The 20,981-nt window shown below is 34.0% G+C and overlaps 3 protein-coding genes across 3 annotated transcripts in view; 1 reads left to right on the top strand and 2 right to left on the bottom strand.

Annotated features, from left to right (window-relative positions):
- The first annotated feature begins 8,665 nt into the window (after positions 1-8,665).
- The window catches only part of LOC107037094 (titin), a 45,518-nt gene continuing 33,202 nt past the window's right edge, over positions 8,666-20,981 (top strand). The window contains exons 1-5 of the mRNA XM_015255452.1: positions 8,666-9,299; positions 13,360-13,469; positions 14,562-15,106; positions 17,259-17,352; positions 20,373-20,537. Coding sequence (XP_015110938.1) covers positions 9,127-9,299; positions 13,360-13,469; positions 14,562-15,106; positions 17,259-17,352; positions 20,373-20,537 — 1,087 coding nt within the window. The 5' untranslated portion in view covers positions 8,666-9,126. The remainder of the gene's footprint in view (positions 9,300-13,359; positions 13,470-14,561; positions 15,107-17,258; positions 17,353-20,372; positions 20,538-20,981) is intronic.
- On the bottom strand, positions 9,383-11,610 carry LOC107037097 (sodium/calcium exchanger regulatory protein 1). Its single transcript, XM_015255454.1, has 4 exons — positions 11,323-11,610; positions 10,191-10,363; positions 10,008-10,112; positions 9,383-9,940 (listed from the first exon to the last, which is right to left on the bottom strand). Exons 1-4 carry the CDS (start codon positions 11,390-11,392, stop codon positions 9,881-9,883), a joined length of 408 nt encoding a protein of 135 aa, XP_015110940.1. The 5' UTR covers positions 11,393-11,610; the 3' UTR covers positions 9,383-9,880.
- LOC107037096 (cilia- and flagella-associated protein 299-like) lies at positions 16,435-17,133 on the bottom strand. The gene has a single exon (XM_015255453.1). The coding sequence runs from the start codon at positions 17,131-17,133 to the stop codon at positions 16,435-16,437; it is 699 nt and encodes a 232-aa protein (XP_015110939.1).

Here is a 20,981-nt window from a genome sequence, read left to right as displayed (position 1 = left end):
AAAATGATGGCCAGGAAAAAATTCCAGTGCCGTCACTAGAAATTTTGTTGGGGAAAACGTGAATTGTTCCCCGTATTTCTGTGAAAATTTTACAGAAATCCCCAGAAATTTTACCAGAAATACCGAGAAATTTTACCTTAACAGCACTAGAATTTTCCACAGCCGGTGGATTGTAATTTTTTTCCAGTACTCGTACTAGAATTTTTCTAGAAAATTTCTCTCCATGTGGGGCCTTTTTCCAATAGAAATGCTCAATCACAAATTCATCCATTCAATTCATTAGAAAATAAAAAAGAACACATTTGAGCCGCGGAATTTCTACAGAAAATATCCCAACTGAATAAGTTGTACAGAAAAATCGAATTCTATTACTTTTTCCACTGAATATTTTCCGGTAATCATTTCTATTCAGAGAAACGCTCACACGGAGAGAAATGTTCAGTAAAAATTACGGAACTCACACTTCACTCACCGATTACGGAATCGGCTCAGAAAATTTAAGTGACGGTATCGTAATTTTTCACAGGAGATTCAGATAAAAATTACGGAAGGCTCCGAAACAATTCCGTGACAGTTCCGTAAAATTGCCTACAACCACATTTCGCTCCGGAATTACGAAAAAGATACGTGATTTTCATTGAATATTTCTCTCCGCGCAGATGAGCCAAAGTTTAACAGAAATCCAAAAGAATTTTAAAGTGAATTCGCTAGGTTTTTCAATGAAAATTCAGTAGCGAAGTGATCAAACGGTTTAAATCGATTTTGCCTATTGGCCAGTTTTCAGTGAATATCTCAAAATCTAAGGGAGATCGCAAAAATTTTCTCATAATCTTTTTAGTAGCACTCAATTCGCTCTACAAAAAAGGTTTACGGACGAAAAAATTTAATAGAAAACCTATCGAGTTCGTTAGAAAATTCTATTGAATTTCTATTGAACTGTTCTATTAGTTTTTGGCCGATTCTATTGAAATGTTCAATAGAAAATATTCAGCAGAAAAAGTCAATAGAATTCAATTTTTCTATATAACTTATTCTATTGAGACATTTTCTATAGTATTTCCTCGGCTCAAATTTTCAAAGTTTTTTCGTTTGATTTTCTTGACGAAAAGAAAAGAAAAATAAAATGAAAAAAAATTTAAAAATTTAAGTCGAGCAAATTCTATAGAAAATATATGAAAAGAATAAGTTATATAGAAAAATCGAATTCTGTTGACTTTTTCTATTGAATGTTTTCTATCGAACATGTCAATATAATCAGCCAAAAACTAGTAGAAAGTTTAATAGAAATTCAATAGAATTTTCTAACGAATTCGATAGGTTTTTCTATTAAATTTTGTTGTGCGTGTTATTATGAAAATTTCGCTATCTCCCTTAAATTCGGAAATATTTCTGGAAAACTCAACTAAAGACTAAATTGACTTAAACCGTTTGACCACTTCGCTACTGAATTGTCCCCACGTGAGACAAAATCTCAAAATTTTCGTAAATTTCGATAATTGATCCACTGAACTTGCTCCGGTGGACAAAGCCTCATCTCCTCGCTGCCCCCTGAATCATTCCCACTGCTCGGTCGTCTGTTCCTCTCGCCACGTAGACCGACAATTGTAGATTAAAATTGAGAAGAGAGAAGAACCGAAACGCAAAAGACCCTCGACCTCAGCAGAAGTAAGACGAAGAGGGTTTAATCTGAGGATCAGCTCGCTCCGTGATACCCCTCGTTGCATAATCATCTCTTCTCGTCGGTTATAAAGGCAGTAATCCGCCATCTAGTGCTTCATTCATCGTTGACAAACGGAGACTCGAGGATATCAAAGGTCGGTGGAGATAATATTCAATTAAAATGGTGCAAATTGTTGGCAAGTACGAGAATGTGGCGAGCGAGAACCTCGAGGAGTACCTGAAGGCTGTGGGTGGAACTGCCCAGGCGGAGGCTGCCAAGGCTTTCGCTCAGGGTAAGCCCACCTTTGAGATCGCTCAGGCTGGAGACAAGTGGACCATCACTGTATCCAATGAGGGAAAGACTGCAAAAACTACTTTTACTCTTGGAACTCCTTACGACGAGACGATGCCACATGGAGCTGTTCTTAAGGTATTTTTTCGATCATTTTGTCAAAATTTGATTAAATTTATCCATTAACTCAATTAGCCATTTCTAATTTTATTAATTTATAAAATTGTAAGCGAAATCATTACATTTTTCAATGCAATTTTATTTAAAAGATCAAAAGACTTAATTAACACCCGAGTGGATTATCTTTCGAACGTTATCTCGATTATTTTTCGATCTTCATAATGGAAAATATATCACAATTTCCATGGGATTTTACATCACGCAGGAGTCCTTAAAAATCATGATTGTACAATAAAAAAAAAGTAGAAAAAAATGAACATTTTCAAAGAGCGTTTTTAATAAAGATTAAGAAATGTCCGATAGAGAGGAAATAGTGAATGGATAATTTATCATGGTAACTAACAATCTGACAGCCATTGACTACTGTGACAAATGACGATCTAACAGCCATTAGATACATCAGATTATTAATTTGCAATTTTCTCCATATTGGCTTTATTTCCTGATATTATTCAAAAACGCTTTTTGAAAGTGCTCAGCTTTTTTTCAACGTTTTTTTGATTGCACAATCATAATTTTTGGAGACTCCAGGGCTATGTAAACCTAAATAGCAACTGGAGACCATTTCAGCTTGTTAAAATAAAATAACAACCATGCTCGAAGGATAATCCACCCGGGCCTCAATTTGATAAAACACATCTGTGAGAAAAAAATCCTGTACAAAAAATTAATTGAAAAATGAAGAAAAATAAATGAAAGAAGAGTAAATAAATTGAGCTTTTAGTTGAGTTATCGAGGAATATTCAAAAATTTTGAAAGAGATTGTTGACAAATTCTTAGGGGAATTTTTTTTAATGTTACGCTCTACTCTGAAGAAGCCTCGGGCCTAAAAAAACTACTAAAATGCAGAGAAAACTTTGCGCCACGAATTCTCAGCCAAAAGAGGATGGAAAAATCCGAAAGATGGCTTAAAAAATTTGTTCCTTTTACAGAAACCGGATGAAGGGACTTGAGGGTAATCTGAAGAAGATAAATCATCGTAAGAGATGTTTAAAAATACGAGGTGGGGGCGCCGCCATCTTTAAAGCCTCTTGCGGCAGAGGGCGCGGGCATCCAAGCAAAATGGTGGCGCCTACACCTGTCAGTCACCTCGTATTTTCGAACATNAGCAGAAAATTATAGTTTTCAGAGAAAATTACAATTTCAGTCGTTATTAATTTAGAGGTCAATTGTTAGATTTTCATAAAAAAATTGATTTATAAGATCCTTCAGACCCATTTCACGTTGTCAGCATTTCAAATTTTATGGAAAAACTTGAGGAATTCAATAGAAAATCCTATTAATTTTTGGCCAATTCTATTGAAGAATTTCACAGCTTTACTGCGCGGCTTAGCAATAGGAAGTTTTTTATAGAAAAAATCAGTAGAATTTCATCTGTTAATTTTTTTTCTATCAAGACATTTTCGATAGGATTTGATCACCATGAATTTTCCACGTTTTTTCCGTTCTCTTTCCCTTTCTTTCCACAAAAAAATTCAAACAAAAAAAATTAGCAATTTGAGCCGAGGGATTTTTACAGAAAATATCCTCTTCTGCACCGGTTGAACGCTTATTCAATTTTGCTGGCTTTATTCTGTCCGCCAGAATGAAGTTTCATAAAATTTCTATTTCATGAAAATCAATTTGAATTCCTATTTGAAACAGATATTCCAATTTGACAAATTCCGTCTATCAACGTATGAAAAAATTCAATAGAAAATCTAGCGAATTCGTTAGAAAATTCTATTGGAATTCTATAGGAATTATATGGGGTTTCTATTTTTCTATAGAATTCCAATAGAAATCCTATAGATATATTATATTCAAAAAACAATAAGGGTGATTGGCGATATTTGTGCAGTACAAACAGTGAAATAGTGAAACAAATTAGCAAATGCTATTTTATTTTTCGTTCCGTCGAAATGAAATATAAAATACCTATTTTGATTCAATTTCAGAACCACATATGAATAAATACTATTTGACACGCATGAGAAAATTCAATAGAAAATCTAGTGAATTCGATAGAAAATTCTATTGGAATTCTATAGGAATTCTATGGGGTTTCTATAGGATTTCTATTGAAATTGAATTGAAAAATTCTATTTACTTTTTGTGCTGATTCTATTGGATCTTTAATAAGAAAAAGTCAATAGTTCTCGAATTTCTGTTTGAATTTTTCTCTTAGATTTTTTCTATTAGAATTATTGGGCACAAATTTTCCAAGTTTTTTCCGCTGGATTTTGTTTTGTTCTGCATTGTAGAATCTGAGTCGAAAAAACTTAGAAAATTGATGCCCAAGCATCAGAGATAGGCATAATCATAAATTATCATTACCATTAATTTCATAAATACGCAATCAAGTAATAGAACTTAACAATTTTCAATTATCAAATTAATCAACAATTAAATATTTGAATTGCGAATTATTTTACCAATCAATAGTCGAATCCGGAAGAATGACGATTATTTGATGTTCTCTAATATTTTTTGAAAACTTCCAATTATTTACCTAATAGTTGTTGAAAAAATTTAAATTCTCAATTATTTATTATTTTCTAAGTTCCAATGATAAACGAATGAATTCCGTTATTTGGGGAAATAATTCTCTCAATATTTCTGGAATAATGATTCATGCCGATCACTGTCAAGCATTCTCATAGAAAAAATCTCAAGAGAAAAATTCAAACCAAAATTCGAAATCTATTGACTTTTTCTTATCGAATATCCAATAGAATCAGCGCAAAAAACAAATAGAATTTTTCAATAGAATTCCAATAGAAATCCTATAGAAATCACCTAGAATTCCTATAGAATTCCCACAGAATTCCAATGGAATTTTCTAGCGAATTCGCTAGGTTTTCTATTGAATTATTTCATACGTGAACTGTTTAAATACTATTTCATTTGTAATGTTCAATAACTTCAAAATAGTAATTAATCATGAATATTTCAAATAGTCTTTCAAACAGTTCGAGATACCCCTCGTTGCATAATTATCTCTCCTCGGTTATAAAAGCAGTGATCGGTCTCCAAGCACTTCATTTATCCTTGACAAACGGAGAGTACGTTTTATTTAAAAGGTCGGTGGAAATAATATCAATTAAAATGGTGCAAATTATTGGCAAGTACGAGAAGGTGGCGAGTGAGAACCTCGCGGGGTACGTGATGGCAGTGGGTATATTTCCCACGGCGGAGACTGCCACGGCTTTTGCTGAGACTAAACCCACCCTTGAGTTCACTCAGGCTGGAGATAAATGGAGCCTCACTGCCGCCGGTGAAGGAAAGAGTTCAAAAACTACTTTCACTCTTGGAACCCCTTATGACGAGATGATGCCACATGGAGCTGTTCTTAAGGTATTTTTTCGATCGTTTTGTCAAAATTTATTCATTAATTCAATTAGGCATTTCTAAATTTATCAATTTATAAAATTGTAAGCGAAATCATTACACTTTTCAATGCAATTTTATTTAAAAGATCAAAAACCTAATTAATCTGAAAAATTGCACCTGTGAAAAAAAAATTCTGTACAAAAAAATTGATTTAGAAATGACGAAAAATAAATGAAAGAAGAATGAATAAGTTTAGCTTTTAGTTGAATTATCGAGGAATATTTAAAAATTTTAAAAGAAATTTATGAGAAATTCTTGAGAGAATTTTTTGTTTAATGTTACGCCCCTACCCTTTGGCCACTCAATTGAAATCTAATAATTTTTCTTTCGTATTTTAAAATGTAGAGGAAACTTTGCGCCATGAATTCTTAGCCAAAAGAGGATGGAAAAATCTGAAAGATGGCTTAAAAATTTATTCCTTTTATAGAAACCGGCTGAAGGGAGTTGAGGGTAATCTGAAGAAGATAAATCATCGTAGGAGATGTTTAAAAATACGAGGTGCGGGCGCCGCCATCATTAAAGCTCCTTGCGGCAGAGGGCGAGGGCATCCAAGCAAAATGGTGGCGCCTACACCTGTCAGTCACCTCGTATTTTCGAATAATTCTTTAAATTATTTATTCTCTTGAGATCACCTTCAACTCGTTTCATCAACTTCCTCGAAAATGAACAAATTTTTCAGGCTATCTTTCAAATTTTTTCATCCCCTTTTGCATGAGAATTCGTGGCGCAGTTTTCCCTGCATTTCAGTAGTTTTTTCTCCCCCCCCCCCTCCCAGCGCGATAGCCATCACAATTTACTGAGGAAAAATTACAGTCATTGTTCGTCTGTATAGATAAAACTTCATTATTTCATCATCAATTTTTATTTGAATTCATTTCGTATTAGCCTAATGCGCATTTTACAATGGAAATATCACGGTCACTTTTCATCTACATAGATAGAACTATTTATTTTATATTTATGACCGTCACAAATTAGAAATTAGTTATAGCTGTTAGGCATCCATATGAATGGTTTGATAACAATTTGCTTACAAATTATTTGTGACCATTTTTGGGCATATGATGCGGTCTCAGAAATTACAGTCATTTTTTATCTCTAAGTTTCCTCGGGGATTATTAAAAATTGAGGTTCTTTGATGATGAGTTGGTTTAGAATGAAAAAATTTGAAACATTTCGTATTAATTAATTATAATTTTCTCATCTACTAAAGACATTTGCATTCGGTATTTTCTTAGAAAATTACTCGTTTGAATGGATTAAGTTATGGAATTAGAGAAGATTAAATCTGTTAGGATCAATGAATCCATAGATCGGCATCAATCATCACGGACGAAAAAATTTAATAGAAAAACCTATCGAATTCGTTAGAAAATTCTATTGAATTTCTATTGAACTGTTCTATTAGTTTTTGGCCGATTCTATTGAAATATTAAATAGAAAATATTCAGTAGAAAAAGTCACAATAGAATTCAATTTTTCTGTATAACTTATTCTATTGAGATATTTTCTGTAGAATTTCCTCGGCTTAAGTTTTTTCGTTTGATTTTCTTGAAAGAAGAAAAGAAAAATAGAATGAAAAAAACTTAGAAAATTTGCGTCGAGCAAATTCTATAGAAAATATATGAAAAGACTAAGTTATATAGAAAAATCGAATTCTGTTGACGTTTTCTATTGAATATTTTCTATTGAACATGTCAATAGAATCAGCCAAAAACTAATAGAAAGTTCAATAGAAATTCAATAGATTTTTCGTGCGTGATTACGTTAGTAATATTATGAGAAGTTGCACGTTACAATAATCAAGTTTATACTTTATGTTCATTGAAATTTGAAAAATAATATAATAATTGGTAATTAAAATTTTTCAATTATTTGCTGATAAAATAATTCGGAACTTGAAGATTATTTTTTTTTTAGATTTAAATTGATGGTTAATTTAATAATCAAGAAATTGGTGAGTAATATTAACAATTGACTTGTTTGAAATTTAACTGTAATTGAAACTTATGATTATGCCGACGTCCGAATGAATCTCAATCCGAATTTTAATATAAAATTTCTCAACATTGTCCTTAAGATTAATACAAAATATAAAAAATTCGAAGAAGAGTGCATCGTAGCCATTGAACAACCTCGCAATACCCCGCTCTTCACCGACCTGCGCCGTCCAATGGATGAACAATGGAGAATATTTCTGAACTTTAATTTGAGCTCTAACAATTTCCTCGTTTTTTTACAGCATTTGGCAGACAAAAAGACCGGGGTAAAAGGCTCCTACACGTACAAGAGAGTTTAATTTTTGCGTTTGTCAACGAGACTGTAAGGACTGTCCGCTTATGAAATAATATGATGTAATTTTTTTGCATTGATTACATTCACAGGTGATGTTAATAAAGACGATTTCATTGAATTTCGGTGGTTTCGTGAACAAATTCTCCTCAATAAAAAGACACGAAGATGATTATTTTCTTTTCTTTTGAATCCTTAGTCTGAAATTTTTTAAAGGACGAAGAGAATGTTGGATCGACATTTTTGTTAAATTTGAGATTGACAGGATGATGGGACAATTGATAAGTTCATCTCTGAATTTTAATATATCATCCGCCCTTAAAGTAGCATAAACATGACTTGAATTTTAAAGATTAAAATCTGAAATAAATTTCACACGAAAGTTGATATGAATAGAAACATTCCTGTTCAGTTTGTACTCAATTGACAGGCGAGTATTATTGATAATAATTAATCTATAAGTGCAAAAATAACACAGAGTCTTATGAGAAAATGAACTTTTCAAGGTTAGAAAGAAGATTAAAATCCAGAAAAAATCTGGAAAAATGAGGAAAAATTAATAAAAAATCTGTGCCCAATATGAAAATTATCGTCAGTGTCAAACTTTTTTAATAAATAATTTGTTTCTGCATCGAAGCACCCCAGTCAATCGAGAGACTATTGTTCAAAAAAATAATTAAAGCAAGAATTTGAATTAGAATTCATAAAAAAAACCATCACTGAATAATTTTTTTTTTGCTTTTTGGATTCATTCTTCTCCGTCACATTTGAATCCCCGCCAAAAATTCCCGCCCAATCCCCCCTCTGTCACGTGATCCCACGCCTCGTGAAAACCCACCCTAACCCCCAGGGACTCCCCCACCCGTCAGTTCTCCCGTAAAATTTTGCAATCGAAACACGAAAAAAAAAACAATAATAATCGGCACACACAGTACAAACCCCTCGCGCAACATACATACCCAACATATGTATCCCCGGACTAATCAGCATGCGAACGAATGACACAATAACGTAACTGAAAGTACAAATATCGCATATCAACGAATGATTTTTTTCGTGGGTTGTGTTACCGTTGAGTGAATCCACTGAAATAAAAAAAAACAAAGACAAAAGCAAAAACTGCTTCGTCAAACAATAAGTCGAACGCCCGACAATTAATCCCTCGATAATTAATGAAGAATTAATTAGTGCTGTTTTAAGCTAATAGTGCCGAGTGAACTCGCGATGTATAGGAAGTGTCACATGGTCACGCCTCTGTTTACGCATTAACCCCCAATTGTTTGTTTTGATTACGACGAAAACACCCAGTGGTTTTTGATAAAATAATTGCAATGGATCAAGTGGACGGGGATTACTTGGGCTCCTACAGGAGATTTCTCGTGGACTTCGTCGAGAGCATGGACCCCGACGATCAACTCCCGGTCAAAATGACGGGCTACGACGTCAGGGAGGCTGAACTCGTCGGTGAAGTCATCGACATGACGCTTCAGTATTTGAATCAAAAGTTAGTGGTGAATCATTCGATAATTTTTATTTCAGCACAGAAAATCACCGCCTTTAAACGTTAATCACTCAAGATCGGCTGAGTGAATTTCAACAATTTTTTATTTATTTTCAAGACTGACAAAATATCTTTGAAATGGACCTGTTTTGTCTCAATTGCTTCGTTCGGTCTGGAAATATTGATCATTGGATATTTTTTATTTCGGTGAACTCGTTTAGAGGAAGAAAACGAAAATTAGACGTTTTTAATCGTCAATAGCACGAGATCGACTGAGTGAAATTCAAATTTTTTTTTTTATTTCAAAGGTATTTTTTTAGACTTCAAAATGAGACCTGACTCATCCAAATTGCATCATTGGGTCTCGGGATATTGATGATTAAAAAAAATCATTTTTCTTCATTTCCTGTTAATGATATTAAATCGGAGGGGGAGGAAAGGGAGATTGGATTGTTTACGTTTGCGCAGTTGATAGTGAGGGGTGGAGGCGGATTTTTTATCATCATGAGATTACACGCGAGACCACACCCTCCCCATATCTCAAACAATATTCAATCATTTATCATTTGATGATGATTCCGAAATTATTCGATTCTCTTGAAGTATCTGGTGCAGACGACGTCATTTTTCTCCTGCGTCATCGTCTGAAAAAAAATCCAAGATCATTGATCAACTCGTTCTAATGATGATGATGACGATGATTTCACTCACTAGAATCAGCTGATCGTCCCTGAACTCGTACTTTCGAGTGACTTTATTCCCGTCAGGTCCAATCGAAACAGTTATCAAACAGTCTCCCTCTAGATTCGTCATGTTCTGAAAGGAATTAACGACAGTTAAACCTTGATTACTGCACCAGTCATCAATTATTAATGATGATTATCATCCATTAACTTTGAGAACGACACCAGCTGGCATGAACTCCTCGTACTCCACTCCAAGTTTGAATTTAATTTCCTGAGTTCGAAGCATCGTGACATTTTTCAACGTCCACTCGTCGTCATTCTGACTGATTTCGATTCTTGGATTTGAAATTGACATCATTTTCCGGACGACGTACGGGACACCTGTTCAATTAAATCACTCGTTGAAATTAGAAATGTCAAGGAATTATTCATTCATTCAGTTTTCTTTTTGCTTCCGAATGGTTCATTGTAATTGTTCAAATTTAAGTTTTCTGTTTTTTGTGTTATATCGACCCTTTATGATCCCAAAAGTCCGAAATTGCATTTTTTAGACGGTGTCCGTACGTTCGTATGAATCTTTTTTTTTCTCACATGTAGGTATTGCTAAGCCCTATCCATCGCCATTAATTAAAATTTAATTCATTAATTCATTTTTTTAATTTTCGAATTCTTTCAAAATTCAGTTGTAACACGATAACTAAAAAAAATGTTCTAATAATTCATTCAATGACGGCTTAAAAAATTCGTTGGAATGTCCTTTTGACCGAGTTCGAAGATGAAAGCGATAGGAATAATCGTTATTTTGATTTCTGTGAAATTTTTGCAAAATTTCGTATTTTTCGAAAATCAGAATTCCGCAGATATTTCTGGATATTGCGCTTCAAATTAATTCAATCACAGCTTAATATGTTTGTTTCAATGCGACTATGATGAAGCTAAAAGGTGGTTACAATAACTCTCTCGGTTAATGTGATTTTTAAAATAATTTTTGGAAATTTCGAATTTTTTATGAATTCCGCTGAAAGTTAGCTTTCTGATGGTTCCTTTAAATATGATGTTTCGAATGCATTCAATTATATATAAAGGAAATATTCCTGATAATATTTCATAGAATTTTTCAGAAATGTTTAGAATTTCATCAAGTGGAAAATCTAAAACAATTAGTTAGAAAGAAATTGATTCAATTCATGAAAATAAAATAGGCTATGAATAATATACAATGGAAAAAAATAAGCAAAATGACCATTCGGAAGCATATTGCTAATTTATTTGTAAAAATAACTATACTATTCGCAATACAGGAGCAATTTCCCACTTGTTTTATTTTACTTGATAATTACCGAGAGTTCTGAAATACTCCTCGAGATTCTCACTCCTCTCGTGCTGGTACTTTCCCACGATTTTCACCATTTTTTGTTTATGGAATTGTGGATGCAGTGATGCTGTGGGGATTGCTGGTGGTCGCTGACAGAGCGTAAGGTTAGGGAGATGCGTTGTTGCAGGCTGCAGCAGACTGCAGCGTCGTGACACCTGTTGGAATGTCTAGCTGCGTCGTTTATTATGCATTAGGTGTAGCCGCTGAGTGGAACGGGATTTTCGAATGATCGATGAGTTGATAATGGATTGGAGTGACTCCAATCATTCACGCAATGTGCCGGCATTTTTATTTATTGAGATCTTATCGCGAACTGATAACATCGGTTAACATCGATAACATTGAACGAGTGGATTTTTCATGCTTTGTTCTAGTTGAATTATCTCGATAATGAGTAGTTTTAGGGAGAAATGTCAGGAGACATTTTTTGTAGAGAATTTTGGGAGCTGCAAGAAGTATTTCATGACTTTTTTCACTGAAACCCCCTATTTACGAGATAATTAAACATTTGATAGAAAAGGTGGACGACGTTCAGTTAATTAAAAATCATTTCGGTTAATGTGGCAGCAACGCTTAGTTACTTGTTTCTTCATTCATCCATTATTTAATTATAAATTATTAATCATCGTAATTTCACATGAATTTATTCAACCGTTCGTAATTTTCCTAGAAACTCCAAGGGATTTTAATACAAGGTCGAATTAATAAAAATTAGAATATCCAAAACAAAAACCTTCCATTTCTGCCGATCTTTCGGACCCACAAGGTATCCTTCATCAGGGCAATAATTTATTCTGTATAAACAAAATATAAAGTCATAAAACAATTCTATTGTAATAATATTGCAACTAAGACGTTAAAAATAATTGTATAAATTGCAGAGAAACTCATTAAATACCTTAATAATCCATTAGTTGTTCATGGAATCTTCATAATTAATCATCATCATAATTTGCCATCATAATTTATATATTTTTGGGTTTTGCAAACTCCGTGGATGGGTTGCAAAATTTGCAGAAACTCCAAATTTACAGAAAAAATTCAATAAAGCGTTTTTACTGGTGGCCTTGCCAAATTACTAAAAACGTGGCAATGTCTCAAAAAATATATGAACAGGAAAAATTAAAAATTATTATAAAAAATTAGGGAAAAACTCGTTAATTCTATTGCAATATACGAAATTCGATTTTTTCAGTTCATTATTCAGTAAATTCAAATTATTTTCGTCAATGTTTTGCAACCGTCCTCTGATGACTTGATTTGTGTTTATGAATCCTTCCATACTGAAAATGGAAGTAACGTTTAGTTGCTGGCTTCTTCATAAAATCCATTATTCAACTATATGTGTGCATTATTCAACTATATGTGTGGTTAAAAAATTCTCCAAAATATTATAACTTTTTTCAAAGAGCCTTTTCCGTAATAAATGTCTCTGTGCAATGTGGGAAAAGATTTACGAAATCAGTCTTCCCCCTGCATGATATTGGGTGACAGGCCGCCATTTGTCACCGTAAATCAGATACACTTTGCAATTTCTTGTTATTCAACTTATTCTGAATATAAATTAAAAATGCTCTTTGAAAAAATTGAAAAAATTTTCTACTTTTTTAAAATTATTCATTTATAATTTTTCAAAAATTCTGCATGATGCAGGACTTAATTAACAATTTCAGATGATGAGAGATGAAAAAAAACATCGAGATAATGTTCGAAAGATAGCACACTCGGGCCTTAATGAAAAAAAATTATTTATAAAAATGTTTCATATTTTTGGGGTTTGCAAACTCAAATAAATTTGCTGAAAATGCTTGCAAACTTAAACAAATTTGCAGAAAAATTCAATGAAACGTTTTTATTGGGGGCCTTGCCAAAAATAGTCGAAATGTCGTCAATTCCTCAAAACTTTCCAAACCCTCGATTTCAAAATCAATTGATTACATTCGACAAGCTCTCCACAAAAGTTGCCTTCTCCCCTCGTATAACTGTTTCCTCTCAATTCCAGATATTGTCCACCAAGTCTCCAATCGCACATAGTTCACCTCGTCATCGAGGAGATAAAAACAATGTGCAGAAAGCAGCCGGAGGCCTGCGGTCTGAGGCCACAAGAAAAGAGTGAGTACTCCATGCCATTCCCCTGGCCATTATATTACCACCAGGGATCCCCATCAATATTAAATTTCTGTAATATTACAAAGATTTGACCCTTACATTATTGAAGGTTTAGAATATGTTGATTCAATTTTTCAAATAATCCAATATTAATAATCTGATTTTTACGAGTAATGATATATTGAAAATTTGTTAATATGAAACTGTAAATTTACTACTAAGTGAATAATTCAAATTTCTTGACGGGGGATTTTCGATTACACAAGTAATCGTCAATCTTCCTACCGCAAATTATTGATTGATAAAATAGTTGAATGATACCCAAGTACTCAAAAAATTTCAAGAGTGATGTTGTCTAATTAAGGGGAGACTACTATGAGTTTTAAAAGTCGTGGGTTATTGGAGTGAGACTTTTCATACGTTGAAGATCGATTATATAGATCTGAAAACGAATAATTAATGCAAAAAAAATTTTTTTTCATTATTTGTTTGCCCGAAAACGCTTAAAATGCTCAAAACAGTCCAGGGTCTCCAATTTTTGAGCTACAAAAGATTTCTTTTTTTTCAAAATTTTCGGAAAAATGTGTAGAATAACAATTACAAGCCAGTTTTTTGGAATTCGACTCCTACACAGCTGATTTCGGTTTTTTTCATGTAAAAAAAATTCACCATTTGTGTAAAAAAAAATACAAAAAAAGCAAATTTAGCCATGTAAGAGGCGAATTCGAAAAAACTAGCTCGCAATTGTTATTCCGCATGTTTCCGAAAATTTTGAAAAACAAAAATCCTTCGTAGCTCAAAAATTGGAGGTCCTGGACTGTTTTTGGCATTTTAAGCCTTTTCAGGCAAACGAACAATAAAAAAATTTTTTTTGCACTAATTATTTGTTTTCAGATCTATATAATCGATTTTCAACGTATGAAAAGTCTCACTCCAATAACCCACGACTTTTAAACCTCATAGTAGTCTCTCCTTAAGGGCTACAAAAGGAACCGTAATAAAATATTACAAATTTGGCTATCCCTGATTACCACTATTCCATTACATTACCACTATTTCCTCTTGATCAATAATTTTCTCTTGCATGTACTCCAGCATACGCACCACTGAAGCTGATGCAGGCTGTAACAGGCAAAGTGAACGAAATATGTCAACGTTACTTGGAGAACAGCAGACTAGCCTTGCTGCCACCACCACCATCGACTCCTCTACCTCTAACCACAGTCTACGCCATAAAAAATACCCGACGAAAGATGGAAGATCGTCACGTCGTATTGCACGATCTAAACACCATTTTCAATATACAAGACGAATCAACAGCGAGTTATTACGCTGTGTTCGATGGGCATTTGGGCCCGGAAGCTGCTGTCTACTGTACAGCACATTTACATCAGTATTTAGCCGAGAGTGTTCATTATCCAACTGATCCAGAGCGTGCATTGCGCGATGCCTTCGTTACAACTGATGCACATTTTGTACAGAAATCCCAGGATCTGATGATCAACAGTGGTGCCACAGCTCTCTGTGCACTGATCATCAATAGAAAATTGTACGTTGCTTGGGCTGGTGACTCTCAGGCTGCACTTGCGAAACGGGGGAATGTCACTCAGCTTGTTAATCCGCACAGGCCAGACAGGACTGTAAGTTTTCAGTCAAGAGGTGGGAAATATCAGTAGATTTCATTTTTTTTTCCTTGGGAAATTTTTCCTCTTGATATTTCTTCATTAGGGGATGAATAGGAAATTCATTATGATAGTTAATTGGAGATTTGTTTTGTGTACGATTCGTTTTTAAGGCAAATGCCAAAAGGATTTGTTTAGATGAGGCAATTTTATATAAATTTTCGATTTTATGCAAAATTTTATGTCTTTCTATTGATTCTTTCAAACTTCTTGTTTTAACTTGTGATTTAGGTAATAACTGTCAATTGATTTTCAGGATTGAAGAATCAAAAACACAATTGCTTGAAATTAATAATTAATTTCGTTAAATTAGTCACTCAGCTTGTTAATCTGCACAGGTCAGGCAGCACTGTAAGTTTTCATTCAAGAGGTGGGAAATATCAGCAAATTTAATTTTTTTTTTCATTGGGAAATTTCCTCTTGATATTTCTCCATGAAATACGTCGGTTAGGGGATGAATAGGAAATTCATTTTGCTTGTTAATTGGAGATTTAGTTTGTATATGAGTTGTTTTTGGGGCAAATGTCAAAAAAATTTGTTTAGATGAGGCAATTTTATGCAAAAGGTCTTTTTATTGATTTTTCCAAACGTCTTGGTTTAACCTGTGGTTTAGGAAATATCTTTCAATTGCTTTTGAGGATTGAAGAATCAAAAACACAGACTTGTTGAAATTAATCATTAATTTCGGTAAATTAATTTTTTTTACGATTTAGTTAAATTAGTCACTCAGTTTGTTAATCCACACAGGCCAGACAGAACTGTAAGTTTTAATTCAAGACTTGGGAAATAGGAGTCTAGATTTCACTTTTCTTCCATTGGGAAATTTTGATAAAAAACATCTCTTGATTATTTTTCATGAAATACTTCATTTAGGAGATTAATAGGAAATTAATTTTGTTTGTTAATTATGGATTTATTTTTTAATTTTTACCCGAACAGTTTTGAAAGAAAATGTCAAGAGTAATTTTATTTAGATGAGGAAATTCTCTGCAAAGTCTTTCTATTGATTTTTTCAAACCTCTTGGTTCAGAAAATATTTCCCAATTGATTTTGAGGTTGAAAAAATGAAAAGCACAAACAAAACATGCAAAATTCCCCAAGCAATTCTTCAAATTTATTTCTAATACTTGAAATTGATAATTAATGTCGTTGGAAATAATTTCTTCTTTCAAATCTCTTGAAATATCTTTTGATGAACATACAGCGGGAGTGGTTCTTCCTAAAAACAAGTCCCTATCAAGATAAATTATTATTTAGAAAATGCGTAAAAAATGGATCTGTTCCCCTTAAAGTCTGCATCTCACGACATGATCATACAGCACTACCTGCTGATAATCCCTACTCTCGACCCTCAACCTAAACGTATCGACCCCTGGACTAGTCTTAGGATCCAAATCCACAAACTTGAGATCCTTGAGATTCTTCAAAAGAATCCCCTTCTTCACATCCATCACAGGCTCATAATTATCCGTTCCATTCAGAATCAACTTTTTAGTCTTCCAATGATAGTACGAAAGATCACTCTTCCCCGGTCTCAACTTCCTCCTCCCCTCGAAGAACGGCTTCCAATTCTCCCTCCTCAATCGATGAGCAAAATCTATATATCCAGAAACTTCGAATCCAGATTTCGTAATTATCTTGACGAAAATAATTGTCGACAGTGTTCCCAGACGATTAGCCCTCTCTCGAAGTGATAATTCTATTATCAGGGGGTCCCTGTGGTTCGTCAGTTCAGAGTCAAGTGTGAATGGTCTCCACACGGGGAATAATAAATCCTTGACGATATTTCTGCGATCGTGGAAGGCCTCGCGATCCAGAGTCTCTCCCGTGCTTTTGTAACCCAACTCTGCGATAAGTCTCGCTGTCTCGGTGTTTCTCAGGTAATCGAGATCCACTTGGGTCACCAGGGAGTCCAGGTACTCTTCATAAGTCGAGAATTTCAAGAGGTGTTTATCGTTATCAAGTTGTGTCCCTTTTGTCGCCATTCTCGTCCCTCTTCACTTGAATTTCACATTTTTATTACTCTTGTCTCGAGGGATTTTTGGGGCTTCAACTTTTGTTTTTAAAGACTTAAACAACGGAATAACAGTGATTTTTATTTCTCATGAAGGACGAGAAGGACAGAGTTATAAGGATGGGCGGAAGTGTGATGTACTACGGGATGTGGCGGGTGGACGGAAATCTTGCTGTATCACGAGCAATAGGTAAGCGCAAAGTATTATAGGAAAAAGCAAGTTCGTCTGTTGTGTGTGTGGGCACTGAGTGGAGTGATTTGAATGGCTAGAGAGCGGATCGGGATACTTGATACGCTCATTGATTACTTATTAAAACACATGGGAGAAGAAAGCATCGTGTGGTGATGATTTATTCTGCTGTGGGAAATTTTAATCACTTTAATTCGGTGGCTTTTGGTGATCGTTAATTTAAGGATTTGGGGAGAGAGTAAGTCTAGGAGATAATTGACGAAAAATCTTTTTTGTGGAACAAGTTCTCTGCAAGGATGTTTTCTTGATGAATTAATTTCTCTGGAACGTTTAGGGTTATTTGTCTACAGATCAGCGGGGGTGAAATGGAAGGGGAGTCTTATTGTTCTCGAGCCCTGATTCAATCGCTGAGCACGAAATTTTCCAATTTTCAAGCAACTATTTGAGTGTGCATTTGAACATTTTTTTGAATATTGATTTTATTTATCAGATTGATTGATTTTTTTCTCATCACCTACGGGTGTCAGATAATTTTTATTGGATGTTATTCTAACTATTGAAATAATATTAAAATGCGTCTCGAGTTGGTAAACCTGTCGAGTGTTTTCTCTCTCTCTCAATTCCATGATCCAAGCCATACCTTTCCCATGATGCTCACTGACATTTGAATCACGCGCCTGCGCGTGACGGCGTAATTGCCCCGAAACTCATAAATTTCCGAATCATTTGTTCAAATAACTTTCTTATGAAAACTGAAAAAAATCTGAAAGTTATACGTGTTCTCAAGAAAGATTTGATTTAACACCCACTAGTTTCTCCTCAATATGAACTATTGTTCATAATTTTTTTGGGTGCCATGGAAATTTCCCTAATTGAGAGTGGGATAACCTCGGAGGTTATAGCTGGAGGGGTTACAAAAAAATCCAAATTTCATAATTTTTTTTCTCGAAACTGAGACCTAAAGAAAATGTGCAAGAATTCTCAATGACGCAGCATAGTTAGAAATTTCTCCCGTGAATTTTCCAATTTTTTTTCATTATTTTGACTTTTCAACCGAAACACCTTAAGGGGATATGCCGGTGAAATTTAAAAGTCTTGACTGGGCCATTGGAACAGTTTGTGATCTCAGTAGCGAAGTGGTAAATCGATTCAAGTCGACTTAGCTCTTCGCTGATTTTTCAAGGAATATTTCCGAATCTAAGCGGAACAGCAAAATTGTCATCATAACCATTTTTGTAGCTCTCAATTCGCTCTATAAAAAAGGTTATTGCAAAAAATTTGCTATCTTCCTTGGGTTCCGAGCAATTCATTAAACACTGACCAACTTTACCGCTTCGCTACTGATATATGCCAAAATATGGGAGCAACTTCTTTTTTTCCTGTTCTTACCTTCAAAATGTTCCTTGCGCCGTAGTTTTCATACGATTTTAGCTTTTTTCAATGTTCATTACGCTCCTAACACTAAAGTTAAGCATCCGTTTTACTTTATTCTCAATAGATCATGAATAAGTGAATTTTGAATGTCTGAAAAACGTATCATTTTTTTTCAATTCTGTAATAATCATCAAAATGAGTTTCTTTGGGGAAAAATGTCCAGATCAATTGTCAATAAAAGATAGTTCTGGTCATTCACTTCACAAATTTTTCGTTCATGAGATAACTCAATGTTTAGAAATGCAAAATCCACGTTTTTACCCCGGCCTAAATCATTCTAACGCATTAAATTTGGACGATTTTCGAAGAATATTCTCACTGTCGTCAGTCGTACCAATAACCAGTACCAAGTATGGATTGACCCCACTTTGAGTGAGGCTTTACCATTTATGTATGCGTGAAAATAGGCAGCGCGTGCCGAGCATACACTAGTCGTTTTGTTTCCTGCTATCTCGCACCTTCCTTCGAGGGTCATCGCAGTACCCAGAATTTTTGCATTAATTTTCTCCTTTAAATACTGATCTTCGAACTCCAAATAATTCCAAAAGTCTTGAAATCATCGAAATCTCATCAGTTATCAATCAATTTTTCGGGGAAAAAGGCAACAGAAATTGATCTAAATGATTTCTTTCAGGTGGTCACGGACGAAAAAATTTAATACAAAAACCGATCGAATTCGTTAGAAAATTCTATTGAATTACTATTGTACTGTTCGATTAGTTTTTGGCCGATTCTATTGAAATGTTCAATAGAAAATATTCAGTAGAAAAAGTCAATTGAATTGAATTTTTCTATATAACTCATTCTATTGAGATATTTTCTATAGAATTTCCTCGGCTCAAATTTTCCAAATTTTTTCGTTTGATTTTCTTGATGAGAAGAAAAGAAAACTAGAATGAAAAAAACTTAGAAAATTTGAGTCGAGCAAATTCTATAGAAAATATATGAAAAAAATAAGTTATATAGAAAAATCGAATTCTGTTGACTTTTTCTATTGAATGTTTTCTATTGAACATGTCAATAGAATCAGCCAAAAACTAATAGAAAGTTTAATATAAATTCAATCTACTTTTCTAACAAATTCGATAGGTTTTTCGATTAAATTTTTTCGTGCGTGGTTATCGCAATTATGTCGAACTCATTTAAAGAAAAGTAAGATTTCCCATAACAATTGAATTCTCTCCCAAAAAAACCATTACAGGCGAAAAAAAAAGAAACTATTTTCCCCTCAAGTTCCTAATTACGAGACAATTAAATCTTTAAACAGATGTGAAAGATCAAATGATTTGTTTTGTCACGTTTATCCACGCCCCAATTAAATAACAATGGCAAATTGACAGAATAAATAATTAAAATGCATCTCCCCTAGAATGTACGTCAGCATCTCTCACGGAAGCCGGTAATAACCGGAAGCTCGCACGTGCTACCATTTTTACCTCATTATTCAAACGATCACATGCATCGAATTAATTAGATCATTACAGTTAATTACACGCGCTGTGTTCACTTGCTCACTTACTCAATGCTCCATTTTATTGAAATTCATTACGCAGTGAATCCCATTTTTTTCTTATTTTGTTGTCCAGGTGACGCACAGTACAAGCCTTATGTCACCGGGGATCCGGAAATACGTTGTGTTATGCTCGATGGTAGCGAGGATTTTCTGGTGATAGCGTGTGATGGATTGTGGGACTATATTGATGAGACAACAGCTGCTGGAATTGTTTACCAACAAATTTGTCACGATCCACGTGAGTAATTAATTTTTTTGGCTAATTGATGATCATTTTTGTGTTCATGACTTTCGTCTGACCTTCCTGTGGGGCTTCTGAGGCCTATGACCCTTCAAATTGTTATTAGTTATCAACAAATTAGTTGAGATGAGAAATCGACAACTTTCATTGGTTCATCAATTTTTATTTCAGTAGCGAAGTGGTAAAACGGTTCAAGTCGACTTATCCCCCAGTTGAGTTTTTGAGGAATATCTCCGAATCTAAGGGAGATAGCGAAATTTTTGTAATTACATTTATTGCAGTACTCAATCAGCTCTACCAAAAAGGTTATAACAACAATTTCGCTATCTCCCTTAGATTTCGAGATATGCATTGAAAACTGGTCGATGGTCAAAATTGACTTGTACCGTTTTACCACTTCGCTACTGATTTGTGTTTATGACTCATGTGACCTTCATACGA

The sequence above is a fragment of the Diachasma alloeum genome, unplaced genomic scaffold (assembly GCF_001412515.2).
Source record: "Diachasma alloeum isolate Michigan unplaced genomic scaffold, Dall2.0 Dall_scaffold_00213, whole genome shotgun sequence".
NCBI lineage: Eukaryota > Metazoa > Arthropoda > Insecta > Hymenoptera > Braconidae > Diachasma > Diachasma alloeum.
The sequence above is the reverse complement of the archived record's forward strand: the minus strand, read 5'-3'. Positions and strand labels throughout refer to the sequence as shown.

Bases quoted from the DNA above. Each gene is read 5' to 3' on its own strand.
- LOC107037097 (XM_015255454.1), bottom strand. From the start codon at position 11,392: ATGGTGAAAATCGTGGGAAAGTACCAGCACGAGAGGAGTGAGAATCTC. The intron at 10,364-11,322 runs GTAATTATCAAG...TTAATTGAACAG, and splicing joins GGAGTATTTCAGAACTCTCG to GTGTCCCGTACGTCGTCCGG. The intron at 10,113-10,190 runs GTTAATGGATGA...AATTCCTTTCAG, and splicing joins CAGCTGGTGTCGTTCTCAAA to AACATGACGAATCTAGAGGG.
- LOC107037096 (XM_015255453.1), bottom strand. From the start codon at position 17,133: ATGGCGACAAAAGGGACACAACTTGATAACGATAAACACCTCTTGAAA.